The 15,180-nt window shown below is 43.6% G+C and overlaps 1 protein-coding gene across 1 annotated transcript; it reads right to left on the reverse strand.

Annotated features, from left to right (window-relative positions):
- Positions 1-282: 282 nt before the first annotated feature.
- On the reverse strand, positions 283-10,545 carry LOC115596694 (actin-related protein 2-B). The gene is made up of 9 exons (XM_030442051.1): positions 10,398-10,545; positions 8,486-8,596; positions 7,958-8,173; positions 7,785-7,857; positions 7,522-7,658; positions 6,214-6,363; positions 5,952-6,097; positions 5,564-5,696; positions 283-4,335 (listed from the first exon to the last, which is right to left on the reverse strand). Exons 1-9 carry the CDS (start codon positions 10,443-10,445, stop codon positions 4,165-4,167), a joined length of 1,185 nt encoding a protein of 394 aa, XP_030297911.1. The 5' UTR covers positions 10,446-10,545; the 3' UTR covers positions 283-4,164.
- Positions 10,546-15,180: the final 4,635 nt, after the last annotated feature.

A 15,180-nucleotide genomic window follows, 5' to 3' on the forward strand; every position in this document is an offset into this window, starting at 1 on the left:
CCTTGAAAGCAACACGTCTCATCAGCACGGCCTCCCGTGTTGAAACTGTTATTCATTTATGAAGGCACCAAGTCATGTAGTTTATATTCACACATGAACTCTGCGCTGTCAGAAAGTTTCCACTTGAGAGTGAATATGACAAAAAACTGACGTGTCGTTGTGGATGTTGACTGCACGATGTCATGGCTACAGACTAATGAATAATTGTCAGCACTGTTGTTTATACAGCACGACCACAATGGACCAGACATTAAGACATGAACCTCAAGAAAATGAAACAGGTCCAAAACACATCTGAGCCTTTACTCGTTAATGTGAACACAGACTGAAAACACTGAATGAGCCAAACGATAGCCAGCTAGCATAGAATAGATGTGTGATTAACAATACGACTTTCAAATGAACAAAAACAGTTCTTATCTCATGAGAATAAGACTTAAATGACTCGTGGTCTCTTGAAAAGAAAAAATATTTAACCCGTTATAACAGGAAAAGAGGTCTGAAAAACCCAATAAAAAAAAAAAAAACTGAGGCTGTAGGGTTATTTTTATGTCTTATACCCATCGTATCACATTTAATTCATTTATATGTGTTAGTCTTTACTCTACAGGTGGACTTGAAGCTTTCCTTTTTTTGGTTCTGCTACAGTGACCCACTAAAGCAGCAGGTTTCATCCTCCAACACCCCGACACATCCTGTCTGTCCTGTTGATTCAGACTCTGTCGGCTCCGGAAATCCTTAAAAACCAAGCCAACATAGATGAAGTGCTTCTTTCTAAATGTTTCCCATTTAATCCGCCGTCTCGCCGAGTCGCTGCTATTTAAGACAACAGACATGAAGACACAACAGCAGCAGCGGGCGTCTATAAATCACTTTTCTTTATTTAAATCAGCGGTTGGCAGTTATGCTATAAACAAAAACAAAAAAAGGACGAGCAAAAATAATATTCAGCAAGAAGAACTGTACTTGGCACTTGATGACCGCGTTGTCCAGAGGAAGTTATACATTTATATTTCTATATGTGAGCCAGGTGCCTCCGATATACACAAGAACCGAGACGGGAAACCACAAATACCAGCTTCTTACGTGGCCTCCGCTCCCTGAAACCAGATTCTTAGTTAATATTACAAATTATATTTCAGTGACCCACAAAAATCATCTTCAAACTTCAAACTCAGGAGAGGAGGACGTGGTCACGAGGACGAAGGAAACAAAGACGATCCAGGAACACTTTGAAGTTCTCTTCACGCGCAAGAACAAACTTTGGCTAATGTGATGCTAAATTAATTTGTGTCCTTGTCGTGTTTTTACTGTCATCGTTGTTTTATTTTCTCATCTGTCTGACGCGTGTCGTGACAGAAACGTGACTTTAAGATCACGTGAGAAACTGAACAGCTGAGCCGTCTGTGCTGAATCACTCCGGAGCCGTTTGATGTTTCTGGTGTTGTTGACTGATGATGACTGAGGTTACATTTTTATTTGAACTGCTCCTTTAATGTGTTGGCAGCACAAACATCACCAGAATGATCTCATTGGTCGATCAGAGCATCCGTTAGATTAGATCCTGACTGCAGAAACAAAGATGTAACTTCTGATCTCATCAAATTATTCCTGTGACATCACTTCCTCTCCACTCTGCCTCAGCCAATGACATCATCTACGGTTCAAGATGTTTGCATCATGTAAGTCGACTGACCACGCCTCCTTCTCTCCTCCTGGACAAACACATGGAATAACCTTCGATTGGAGATTTCATCTTTTACAGGGACAGTTCACCCCCAAAATCAAAAATACGTCATTCTCCTCTTTGCCGTAATGTTATTGATCCATCTGGACTGTTTTGGTGTGAGTTGCTGAGTTTTGGAGATATCGACTCAAACTGTGACGATCAAAGAGTCAAAAAGATCAATTTAAGCATCTCAACAGCAACGTCTCTTTCAAGAAATCACGTCCGAGTTACTCACGATGATCCACAGATTAGTTTGGAGCAGTTTCATGCAGGAACTATGTTCCTCGTTGACGAGAGGCTCGAGCTGTCGACATTAACAGCGTCCTCCTCAACTGAGCTGTAACGTTAGCTTGCCTCGTTAGCTTAATGGGCTAGCCTCTTGTCTATGAGTAGATGCACGTTTGCTTCTCCAACAGATCTGTGGATCATCTTCAGTAACCAGGTCTATGATTTTGAGGTGAACTGTCCCTTTACAACAGCATCGTTCCTTTTCCCTTTAACATCTGACCCAGAACCTGCTGTTAAGTTTGTCCAATCACTTCTTAACTTCTAGCGTGATTGAGACTGAACCCAGATCAGCTGTTAAAGGCAGAAGGCTTCACTGGAATGATTCAGGTCAACAGACAGCTGCACATCAACAGTCCGTCAGAGGAAAAAGGCAAAAAGCACATTATTGTAAAAGAGAAGAAGAACACACATTTAAAATAAAGGAAGCTGAGCGAGTCTGATCCAGGACGGTTCACTCTCAGACGTTTCACTCACTGAGCTTTAAGTAAAAAAAAAAACGTGTTGTGGAAAGAAAGAACACAAGAAGTTGGACTTCCTGGTAAGTCGTGGAAATACGTCTCAGCACAGCACGGCCCTGATGGAGCTGCTCAGTGACGGACATGTCTGAACCTCTGGATGTGCAGATGTGTGATGTAACAGTCCTGGATCAGAACTACAGGAATGATTTGATGCTTTGTTGTTATCTCTAAGGAATGGAAACAGATCTGAGATCACTGACTCAAAATCAAACCTTCCAACAATGTGACTTCATGTTTCCTTCAGATTCTTCTCATGCATTCATCTCACACCTTCATATTGGTCATTCCTCTGCTGGAGGATATGAACTGCTGTAAAAGCAAGCGAGAGTCCCGACAGAGTCAAAACAAGGTGCTGAGTTAAAAATGGCTGCCTGCCTGCTGCACCCACAGCACAGCGCGTCAATCCAGAACACTAACAGGAAACATGGGGGGGTGTTATCTGATGATCAGGACTTTAGAAGCCACCGTATGTAACGATCTATTTGTTCAGATATCTAATCTCAACACTTTTTAAGGTCAGTATCTGTTTTCACAGACGAGGTGACACATCGGACACGGAAAGGAATGTAAATGCATCACTAATAATAATCATAATCGTCGTCTTCAACTTAGAAACGGCTTCGTGTGGAAGGCAGACGAATGGAAATACTCGCAGACGAGCCGCTCTAAAAGAAAACCTGGAGTATCTCCGGTAAAGTTAACCGTTAGACTGAACAGCCGTCCATCAGGAGTTCATCTCCAAAGAGGAATGAGTTTGAAACATCGGAAAATACACTTATGTTTTGCTTTCTTGCTGAGAGTTAGACGATAAGATCGATCTTGTGTCCGTACAGTGAATATATAGCTACAGCCAGTTAGCTTAGCTTAGCTTAGTTTGGCTAAAAAGACTGGAAACGGGACACAGTTAGCCTTCCTCTGTCAAACAGTAACACATCTGCACCTCATCTTCACGTTGTGGTTTTCCAGCAGGATGTGTGTCAGAACAAGAGCTTCTGGAAGCCTCTGATGATGATCGGGTACAACGTTTGGTGCTTAATATAATTACGTGAACAACAAAGTGCAAATTAACTGGTTATTGCACGTTAGAGCTGCAGCAATTAGTCGACTAATCAATTAGTCGATCAAAAACATGAAATAATTCAGCTCATAATCCCCTAAAACACGCAGCTTGTACTTCTGTAGGTGCTTGCAGACAGATGTGTTACATCTGGACAAAAGCAGGCTAGCTGTTCCCCCCTGCTAAGCTAAGCTAAGCTAAGCTTACTTCCTCCTGGCTCCTGCGTCAGAGCGGCGTCATCGTCGTCATCTAACTCTCTCCAAGATAAACATATTTCCTAAACTGCTGTTGTGTTCCTTTAATGTCTCGCAGCACTTCCTCCTGCAGCTCCAAACTTAATTCTCTGTACTTTTTTGTGTCGTAGGCAAATATTCAAGACCTCTGGTGATTCGCTGCCCCCTTGCCATGAGACCTCTTACCCCTCCGCATCGTTCCTCCCTCTTTGCTTTTCAAAATGAGCGTGAATCGAAGACACGGTGCGACCGTCCAGACACATCAAGGTGAGCGATGCATGGATGTCAGCTGACGGGGGAGATGAAGATGGAGGGGGAGTGTTTCTGTTTGTTTGGGTTTTATCTGACGGTGACTCCGAGCTTCTCCAGCACTCGCGTCCCTTTCTCCTCGTACTCCTCCCGCGTCATCCAGAAGCTGTCCTTGTCCTTCATGATGTCGGCCAGCACGGCGCCGCCCAGGAACACCATGTGTTTACGCCGAGGAGGGTCCTCTATCCTGATCTTGAATTTCTGCGATGGAGACGAGGCGGAGAGCGTTAACAGAGAAGAGGAAGGGATAATAACAACATGTTGAAACCCCCGCCGCCCTGCGAGGTCCCTAAAATAGACCGATTGTCTATTAATTACAGGTTGGAGGATTTCCCAGAGCGGCGGCAGAGTGAGCTTCCTGTCAGGGAGATGGAGGAACAATGAGGTTATATTTTCACCCTGTCATCACGGGACCATGACAAGGGGAGATGACTGTGAGGTGGTGAAGTCATTAACAAGACTGAGGCTGCAGCACCTCCTAGTGGCAGAAACACTAACTGCACATGGACTCTGAGGGAAGGAGCTTCTTCACTGGTGTTTCTGTCACTGATCAACTCGAACACGTTTGTGTCTAAAATTAACTGAAGATAAAGGATGTGAACGTACGCTGCACAACTCTAATTTCATTTAATAAATAAAAATAATTGCTAAATGTTAGTCTAAGAGCTTTATATCTTTATGATTTAAACAAGTTATGTGATCAGTGGGACACAGGATAAGATATCTGCTGATACAACAGCCAGTTTTGATTCATCACAGAGGCGTGCGATCAACATGAGAGGATGACTGTCTCTTTTTTTGCTTTTAGTCATAAAGAGGGAAAATGAGACATAAAGAACAGTAAAGAATCGTCAACAGTTAAGTGCAGTAAAGTTTACTTTACAAATTTGTCTCAACATCAACTTCAAGGAGGCAAAGCAACTGTTTTTTATAGTCCCGGTTACTATGTGGATATCACAGCCGAGCAGCAAGCAGACTTTCTACTCTACTCTTAACTTTCTCTGACAGCTTCACAACTTACATGTATAATTTACACCTTTTCTTACTCACTGCTGGTTTACGTCACTACATCTCTGCTTGAATTTCAGCCTGAACACACATTTCTTAAGCCTAATACTGTTAAAAACGGAGCAGCTACTATTAGCGTAGCGAGAGCAACAAGTAAGTGGAGCAGGATGAGTCTCCTCTCCAAAATCGAAAATATTTCCACACATGCTGATTTCCCACGTGCAGACCTTCACCTGCCCGGCGCTTGTACTGTGCGAGTGTTTAAGATGGAGGCGAGCTTGGATGAAGAAGGTGACAGTCGTGGCATGGCTTTTTCAGCTATTTATCATCTTTAATAAACCCCATGTTTTGGTCGTCCAACCATCATCAGGTCAGCTAATGTTTAATGTAACTACTGTTGTTTCTGGACGCCTGTACTCACCGACAGCTTGTCCACGTCTCCCTTCAGAACTCGCTCCAGGTACAGCTGCTTCAGTTCACGCTCCAGGCGGGACGGCAGGCCGGGATACATGGTGGAGCCTCCAGACAGGACGATGTGCTTGTAGAACTCGGATCTGATCGCACAAACACAATCATAGATGGAGATATATGTTGCTGCTGAATGTTGTTGTTACAGAGAGATTTATTGACCTTTATCGATTTACATTCTGTTTAAGAAGCTTTTTAACAGCATCAACACAACTGTTGGAACTTCTTGGAATTTAAAGATGTCAACGGTAAATATTCGAGTTCAGTCATAACTCAAATGTTCAATATTTTTCCAGGACAATTTCGGCTCTGATGTCAGAATTCAAGCCCCGTCAGCTCACCTGGTGTCGATGTCTGCGGCCTGGATGGTGTTGAAGAGCAGCTCGGCCACGCCCACCCCCTCCACGTTGATGAGGTGAGGCTGGAACAGAGCCTCGGGAGCTTCAAAGCGTTCACCTCCCACCTTGATCACCCTGCCGTCCGGGAGCTGAGGACACACACAAACGTTCTCCTCTCAAAAAAAGTCCTCAACACTTCTCTCCATTTGTTTTCTCTTCAGTGTTGAAGAATCAGATAACTTATAGTTCTTTAAAATGAACTGACCGTGTACGACTCGACCAGCACCGTCGTCTCCAGCGCCAGCTTCTGCTCCTGTTCGATGTTATAACCGACGTAGCAAAGCTTCTCCTTCATCATCCTCACCGTCTCGAAGTCGGCTGAATGGTTGAAGGCGTAGCCTCGCAGCAGCAGCAGCTGATGGAGGACAGACAGACAGACAGACGAACAGACAGACAGACAGGATCTGGTGGTTAGCATTATTGTCAAAGCACTAATGTAAAACAACACGTGTTCTGATTTCCAGCAGGTGATACTGAAACATCAACATAAAAAACAAAAACAAGTTGTTAAAGATCATAAAATAAATTTGACATAGAGACAAAAGAAAATCTGGATTATGTTGACATTTAAGGCAAGGCAAGGCAAGGCAAGTTTATTTGTATAGCACAATTCAGACACAAGGCAACTCAAAGTGCTTTACAGGCACACACAAATTACATTAAAAGACAAACATTTCATTTAAAAGACATTAAAAATTGCATTATAAAAAAAAAAAAAAACTCAGAGTAATAATGCAGTTCAAAGACTTGAATTGCTTCAGTTAAAAGCAGTGGCAAAAAGAAATGTTTTAAGTCTTGATTTAAAAGAGGTGAGTGTTGGAGCAGACCTGCAGTTTTCAGGGGGTTTGTTCCAAATATGTGGCGCATAGTAACTGAAAGCTGCTTCTCCATGTTTACTTCTGATTCTGGGGACTGAAAGCAGACCGGTACCTGACGATCTCAGAGGTCTGGATGGTTCATAACGCTGCAGCAGATCACAAATGTATTTTGGCCCGAAACCATTCAATGCTTTATAAACCAACAACAGGACTTTGAAATCTATTCTTTGATAGACAGGAAGCCAGTGTAAAGATCTAAGAACTGGAGTGATGTGATCTACTTCTTTGGTTCTTGTTAGGACTCGACTTTATTTTGGAGGTACACAGTTTTTCATGAATACTGAATCCTGATTGGACAACAGGAAACATATTTTCCAATCACAGATGGTGCCGATCAAATCACCTCACAAACAAACAGCTCCGCTACATTTAGTTGATTCATTTTAGTTGATTGTTTAAATCAGAGGGCAACAGGTTCCATCAGTTACATTTTAAGCTGATGAAACTCTTCAGACTCTTTTGATTCTAACTGGAATTCTTAAAATTAGATTGTTGAATCAGTTTCTGAGGACAGTCAGATAATAAACTGTAGCTTCAGATAGTTTTGATGAAAACGTGTAAGTTGCTTTACTTCAGGTCACATTTGTCTGACGGAAACATTCAGACGTTTGTTCTTGGTGAGGTTCTGCTGGTACCTTGATGAGGTAGCGTGTAATGTCCCTCCCTGCGATGTCGAGGCGTCGGGTCAGGTGGGGCAGCGAGAAGCCCTCGTACACGGGACAGATGTGAGTGACGCCGTCACCGGAGTCCACAACGACTCCAGTCAACAGGCCTGAAAAACAAGTGCAAAAATGTGAAGCATGCTGTGCTCAAGCATGTGTGTGTTCTGCTCAGCAACATCGTCTGTGCAGGCAGCAGTGGTCACAAAAAGTCAGTAATGCTGCGAACACAAACCCACCTTGAGCGTAGAGCGTGAGGACGGCCTGGATGGCGATATAAACTCCTGTGAACTGGTACGTTTCAAACATCACCTGGAGCAGAAACACAGAGAAGAAGAAACGTAAACTCATGAAGATCACCGTGCAGACGATCAGGGACACGTCTGTCACATTGGACTCTTGCGTGACCCACCTCGATGATCTTTTCTCTGTTCTTGGTTGGGTTCATTGGCGGCTCCGTCAGTAGGATTTTACAGTCGCGTGAGCTGATGTTGAGTTTCTCTGGGCCGAAGGTGTAGTCCCACAGGTGCTTCATGTCGTCCCAGTTCCTGACGATGCCGTTCTCCATGGGGTAGTTCACCTCCAACATGGAGCGCAGCTCGCTGGCCTCGTCGCCCACCATCAGGTCCTGTGAGGGGTCAAAGGTCAACAGACTGAGAGAAACACTCTGATCTTAACTCTTAATCTGGGACTTTGTTTCATTATGTTTGGCCGCTGTTTCTCTCTTCCAGCTATTTGTCATCATTGTTTTTTAATTCAGCAGCTGATTTATCAAATGAAGAGCAGTAAATCACTGAAGCTGCTGCAGCATTTGGTTAAGATGCAAACTTGCACAATCTTCTGACTCGGAGGCCTAAATTCTTTCCACTAGCCATCTTGATACGTAGAAAAACAGAAAAACACCACAGATAAAAAAAGAGCGTCGGGAAGGCGACATTACCTTGATTTCAATGTTGCCCACTTTGGCTGTGGAGCGGATGATTGGCCGGCCGACCAGCGCCGGGAAAATGTGTTCGGGGAAGTTGGAGCCGGCATAGCCACATTTAACAAACTAGGACAAGATTGACAGATGAAAAAGGGAAACACACATGTTAGAATACTCTAAATAACATGTTTAAATACACGGTCACAGAGTTCTGTGTGTTCAGTCAAGCTTCAGTTTCATATTCACCACGTAATAGATTCAAAACCTGTGATGGAGCATTAACACACTGACACACCATCAAAATATTCACTGACCTACAGGCTAATGATAAGAAGGTGAACTGGATATGAAGCCAACAAGTGTTTACTTCAAAAAATCATTAAATTGGCGTGGAACATATAACATTCAAACACAGTTATCACAAAAGCTGTGACTTACGTTACATAAACTAATAATAATACAAATAGCAAGAAAGAAAAGGGAAGTAATACGACATTTCTGTAATAATAATAAAGTTTGTTTTTCTGATTTTGGTCTCCTCCTACGTCACTCCTGTCGTACCTCAGGTGTGCAAAAGCTGCACTCTGTAACCTCAGCAATGAAGGTTAGCTGACAGACAGTATCTCTGCCCATTTAATGCAGAATTTGCAAAATGCTTTATAACTTTTAACAATCTTTTATCTTTTTTGGCACATTCTTGTACAGCTCTTGCATCTGTATGTGTCAACCATCCTACACTTTATATCTCTGTTTGTTCATTGTTTACTGTTTTCAATGCATGCACCGTATTCACAAAGACAAATTCCTCATAGGTGTAAAATCCTTCTTGGTAATAAATATGATTCTGATATCCTGAACATGAATCTGATGCGTCTTTATTTGCATTAAAACTTCAACATGTTTCAGTCGGTGCATCCGTCTGCAACACTTCCTCTTGTCAATGATTTATAAGACGTGTTCATGTCTCTTCAGTCTCTTGAAGGCTGCAGCACATCTGAAAAGTTTCCTTACATGGAAGCACTGCCACCACTTCCGCAACCAAAAGGCTCACGCATGCGCACTGCCTCACTTAAGGTTTACTGGGCCATTTGCTTGAATTCGTGTTTAATTTTTAAAAGCTCATATGAGCATATGCGACAATTTAAAAGCATGTTTGCACCTGTGTGAAGAAACTCCTCACGGCTGAGGACATTAAAGTGACTGCTGCTCGTTTTAACGAGGGCGGGGCTGTTTGAATTAGCTGCTGAGCTAACCGAGCTAACTGAACAAATACAAGGAAACACGGAACATGTCGACTCTGGTTTGATGGGAAAAGCTTAAAATCGTCTTTCCAGCCCGTGTGTGGTTATTGTGCTTCAAAATATTAATATTTAGTAAACAAAGCTAAGGATTGGGAGCTAACTAACGTGGCTAACGACACCAGGGGATGTAACTCTAAACTCACAGGGACGGAAACCATGCTAGTTTGCAGTTTTACTATAAAACAACTAATCCGAAAACTAACGTATCCAAAATGCTGTGAGTAGCTGTTATGGTTGTGTTCACTTGGGTTCAGGTTAGCTAACGCTAGCTAACTGTCAGTGCATACCGTTACACTGCCAAAGTTACAAGTTAGCTAATTAGCTTAACCACAGATTCACTCGGACACGTTTTTTGTGTAAACGAGTGTAATGAAGATAAACAACAGCTGGACTAAATAATCCCCGCTGTGACCGTCAGCTGTAGCCCTGCAGCGGATGAATGAGATGAATCCAGCTGACAGACACATTCCTAAAACAACCCACCCAGACGAGCTAACGCGTTAGCCTGTTAGCTCTCAATCACTTCCTGTTTCCACTTCACTCCGTTTTCCCGTCAAACTGCACCGCCGGAGCTCCGACAGCGACACGAAGTGAGATTTAACAAAGCCGCCTGTTCTCAAACTCACCCCGGTTCCATTGTCACAGACCACGACTTTTCTCCCTTGACTGTCCATGTTTGTTCCCTGAATCCAGCAGAAGCTTCCTGCTGCCTGCACACCAGCTAACGGCGAGCTAACGGCTAACCGAGCCGCCGGAAGCAGCACACTGACTTCAACTGGGATCCCTTCACAATAAAAGCACGGGCAGTGGAGGAAGCGTTTATGATTTACTTAAAGGTAAAGGAGCAGTCTGTAGTTTTGGTGAAGAAATGTTAATGTAAAGAGAAATATCTGCATTGACTGACTGTTGTATGTCTAAATTAAACTTAACAAACAAATAAACAAACTCATGACTGAATAAACTGAATCAACAATCTGACCAAGAACAACACAATCTATACCATGCCTGTCAACCCTCCCATTTTCCCAGGGAAATTCCGTTATTATAATCACCTGTCCCGCCGTCTTCCCGTTTACATATTTCCCCTTAAATCTCCTGTGTTTCCCCTCCGGCCCAGCAGGTGGCAGTACAGTAGTTGTAGCGCCCCAAACGCATGAAGATTCAGGAGATTCGGGATTCAAGCGAGATTCGAGTCGTTAATTCCTTAAGTTTCGTTTCATTTAAACCGAAAGTAAACACGGTCGCTACGTGTCTGGGGGTCTATTTTTAGAATGGAAATTGAATGAATCGGAGCTAAGTACATAATCAATTATTTTTTGAGTTTAGTCAACACGTGAGAACTCGTCTGAGACGGAGAGTCTCCTGTTGTGTGCTACATGTGTGAAGTAACAACTATAGTCTGGACTTTGTCTGCAGTGTATCTGTGTAAACGGCTTCATTTAGCGTCCCTCCCTCCCCTCTGGCACCGTGAGTTACCTACCGGGCGCTCACACCAAAAGCGACTTGTGCGACCGAGGCGACCAACAACTGCCATTCATTTTCAATGTACACTGGCGACGAGGAGCAACAGGTGTTATGCCGAGAAGTGCCTGCATGCCGGGATCTGCATGAGGGGGGTGCAGTATTCGGCAGAGCTGGTTTTGAACTTGCCAAGATATGCATCCCTGGCTGCTTTAGACAGACACACTGCTACATGTATGGAGTCCATGTTCATATGAATAAACACTCTTATGAGGTTAGAGAAATTGTAATTAAGAGTGTTTATTCATATGAACATGGACTCCATACATAAAGCAGTGTGTCTGTCTTAAACAGCCAGGGGTGCATATCTTGGCAAGTTCAAAACCAGCTCTGCTGAATACTGCACCCCCCTCATGCTGCTATCGGCATGCAGATCCCGGCATGCAGGCACTTCTCGGCATAACACCGGCAGCGTGAGCGACGCGATTTCAGCGACGTGACGCGAGCGATGTGAGCGACGAAAGTTGACAGACAGACTTCAGTCGCTGCCACACAGGCGACTGCAGCGACGCGATGTGAGCGACCAGGGTGACCACAGGTGATTTTATTGCCTTTGGTTTGAGCGCCCAGTTAGTGTTGTGTTGGTCGTGAACGTGTCGTTCAAACTAACGAATCTTTTGAGTGAACGAAGTGAACAAAATCCCTTCAAGAACTGATTCGTTCCTTTCTCAGTTCAGTTGAGCTCAGCAGCGAGCATGCCGGCGGGGAGTGGAACTGCCGCGACTCACACAGAGAACTGTGAGGACGTGATTCTCGTTCGCGCTGTGATTCGTTCATGATTCGCGAACCTACTGCATACAGGGAACTGTCGCTGAGGACGTGATTCTCGTTCACGTACTGTGCTGAAAATGGCGCTGTGTCACTCACTCAGGGCAGAGGAGTTGATTCACGTTCAGTAACCGTACTGCTAAAATTAGCGCTGTGATGCTAACATCAATGTAGCATCATGTTAAGTGATTTTACTGCCCAGTGAAAGTCACTCTTTTCTCAGCAGGAAACGTAATTCAAGTCCTCAGCAGGTCGTTCGCGTGAGGTGAGGTGTCCTTGAGCAAGATACTGAACCCCTAAATTCTCCTGATGAGCAGTCGGCATGTTGCATGTTAGCCTCGACCATCAGTGGGTGTGAATCTGACAGCTGTTGTAAAGCAGCTTTGAGCGGACAGCAGGCTGTAAAAGCACTATAGAAATATGAGTCCAGAACAATCAGATCTATTGAAACGATCAGTGCGTTTACATGCACAGCTTAGTCAGATTACAGTCATAGTTCGACTATGCTGCTCAATCGGACAACTGCAATTATCCGAGTATACATGCCAGTGAGAAAATCGAATTACTGGCCGAAAGCATGTCATACCCCGGTACGCTAGGTGGCGCTGTACCCATTTCAACTAGTGGTAACGGCGCACCTCCGGCTGACCTCTTTTCGTCACCAGCTGCCTCGGCATTCAAGAAAGATGGCGTACGAAGAGCGAGACGAAGCTACATCTTTGTACACTTCGTATATGGTGTACATGATAATTACACAAACTAGGGGCACTCTGGCGCTCTTTCTTGCGGTGATTTCGGAGGAAAGCCGCCGCCGCCGCCGCCCGTCTACTTCCGGCTCACGGCCCCGGGGGAAAATCTCGCGCCTGCGCAGAACGCAAAATCCGATCCGATCCGCTGGAAACGTATACATGCAGTAGTAATGCGACTTTCAATCGAATAATCTACGTGGTGTAATTCGACTATGAGAAATCCGATCCGGTCCGATTTTAGTCAGACAAAGGTGTATACATGCATCTTAAAAATCCGTTCATAGTCAGACTAACGCAGTAATTCGGTTTTCTTGAGTGTCATGTAAACGCACTGACTGTTGAGGGTGATCGCTGTCAGTGGTGTTAATTTCTTGGCTGATTTGGGTCCAGTGGGTTTAGCCAGGTGGAGCCTACCTGGGCTGGACTTCTTCCAGATTGAGATCACTTCGTTTCAATTTATAAACTTGGTTTCAAACCTCAAATCTGCATATTAACAAACAGTTGAATCTTTGGCCACTTGGAGGCAGCGCAGCGATCCGGACACACTGTTCTCCTCACATGTTTTCCTCCCTCACAGAGAGGGAAAACATACATTAGATATCAAATGGCAAACATATACAGCTTTAATCCATGTGTGAGTCCTTTTTTGTTGTAATGATTATTATTATCTGACCTCGGACAGTGAAGAAGCTCTCTGTTTGCTCCCTAAAACACAATTAACAAATATAAAAGATGTTTTGTGTCAACAGACAAAGGTTCTAATACAGCAAACATATAATCATAATGAGGATAATCCTAAACTTAGCTCTTTATTTAATTCAAACGTTTAACTAGACTTTACAGTGTTACAGTCTGAAATAAAGCAGCGATCACAGCCTGATCTGAATCTATTCATCTCGGTCCATTTATGTACATGAAGTAAAAATAGTCTCTAACATGTCAACAGTCACAGTAAGATATAAGATACAAGTCAACCTGTGAACGTCTAACATTTGAAAGTGAAGCTTTTAATGCTTTACTTCCAAAGGCATCAAGCTGAGCATCACCAACGTATTTTAACTAACATTTGGAGGTTTTAAAGGGATAGTTCAGGTTTTTTGAAGTGGGGTCATATAAAGTATCTATAGTGGATTTGTTTCCTACCATAATCACCGATTAGCGCAGCCTCAGTTTGGAGGAGTAGAAAGCCGCTACTATATAAAACAAGGTCCACCTAAAAAAATCTATAACAGTTCAAGTGTACGTTGTAAAGGGAAAATTCACACCGCTTTACATCGCCGTCAGACCGGCCTTTCTATTGGCACTACATTTTCTCAGCTGTAGAACCTCCGTATCTCTACGCAGTTACTTCTCCAAACCGAGGCTGTGCTGATGGGTGATTGCGTTAGGGAACAGATCGACGATAGATATGTACTTTATATGACCCCACTTCTAAAAATCCGAACTATCCTTTTAAGGTCCCTTGAAGTTTCACATATCTGGTGTTGGATGTTCAAATGAGTAAAAACCGTGTTTCAACACAAAACTTACATTTAAATGTGAGATCTGAACCACTTGAGGTCGCGAAGGATCGTAGCGGTGCGTGACGTGCGTCCTCCAGGAAGCGGGAAAAAGAGGAGCATCTGAAGGAGCATGCGCGTGTTGTGGTGTAATTGAGACCCTGAACTGGGACACAGCCAAAGGGAGGAACCCTGAAAGTGAAAGTGTTCAGTCCGACTCCATTTTGAGAGGACGGAGCAGAAGGAGAACAGCTGCAGTCTGAGGCAGGGTGAGTGTTAAAAACACATTGTGATTATTTACTGTGACTTTACTTACTGTGAGTCAGTTTTCTCCCTGTGGACTGTGGAGGAAAGAAATGTTGGAGTGAAGTCAACAGTTTGATTCATCTGTGGACACAAAGTCCTGATTGGCTGAATAATACTCTTTAAACCTCCAGTAACCCAAGAAAACAAGCACTGGTGTGAAGAAACCTGAGCAGGTGGACTTCTGGCTGCTTTTATTATACTGTATAATGTGTGTGTGAAGGGGAGAGAGAGTGTGTGTTACTTCCTGCTCTCTCCGTCTTGTGTGACTCTTGAACAAACTTGTTTCCTGATTCTTGTTAATGTTTAACTTCTCAGACTGACTTCAGAGCAGAAGATGAGTGTTTGTGTGAAGGAGGAGGAGGACAGAGCAGAGACTCACCTGTTGCCCTTTTATGCTAAAGCATTGTAAAACTGTGTGAGAGGTGTTTGCCATGTGATGAGTCAGTGTGCATAGTAGGGCAATTAACTTTAGAATTTTGAATTTAAATTGTCACAAATGCAGAAAAAGTGTGTTTTGGAACTGCAATTTAAGTGTAAAGCAGGAATTGTGCTTGTAGTTTAGCAGA

This window comes from Sparus aurata, chromosome 1, assembly GCF_900880675.1.
Source record: "Sparus aurata chromosome 1, fSpaAur1.1, whole genome shotgun sequence".
Lineage (NCBI taxonomy): Eukaryota > Metazoa > Chordata > Actinopteri > Spariformes > Sparidae > Sparus > Sparus aurata.

Coding starts and splice junctions, on each gene's coding strand:
- LOC115596694 (XM_030442051.1), bottom strand. CDS start 10,445: ATGGACAGTCAAGGGAGAAAAGTCGTGGTCTGTGACAATGGAACCGGG. Junction 6,364..7,521: donor TTACACGCTACCTCATCAAG/GTACCAGCAGAA, acceptor GTCCTCCATCAG/CTGCTGCTGCTGCGAGGCTA. Junction 4,336..5,563: donor GAGACGTGGACAAGCTGTCG/GTGAGTACAGGC, acceptor TCTCCATCGCAG/AAATTCAAGATCAGGATAGA.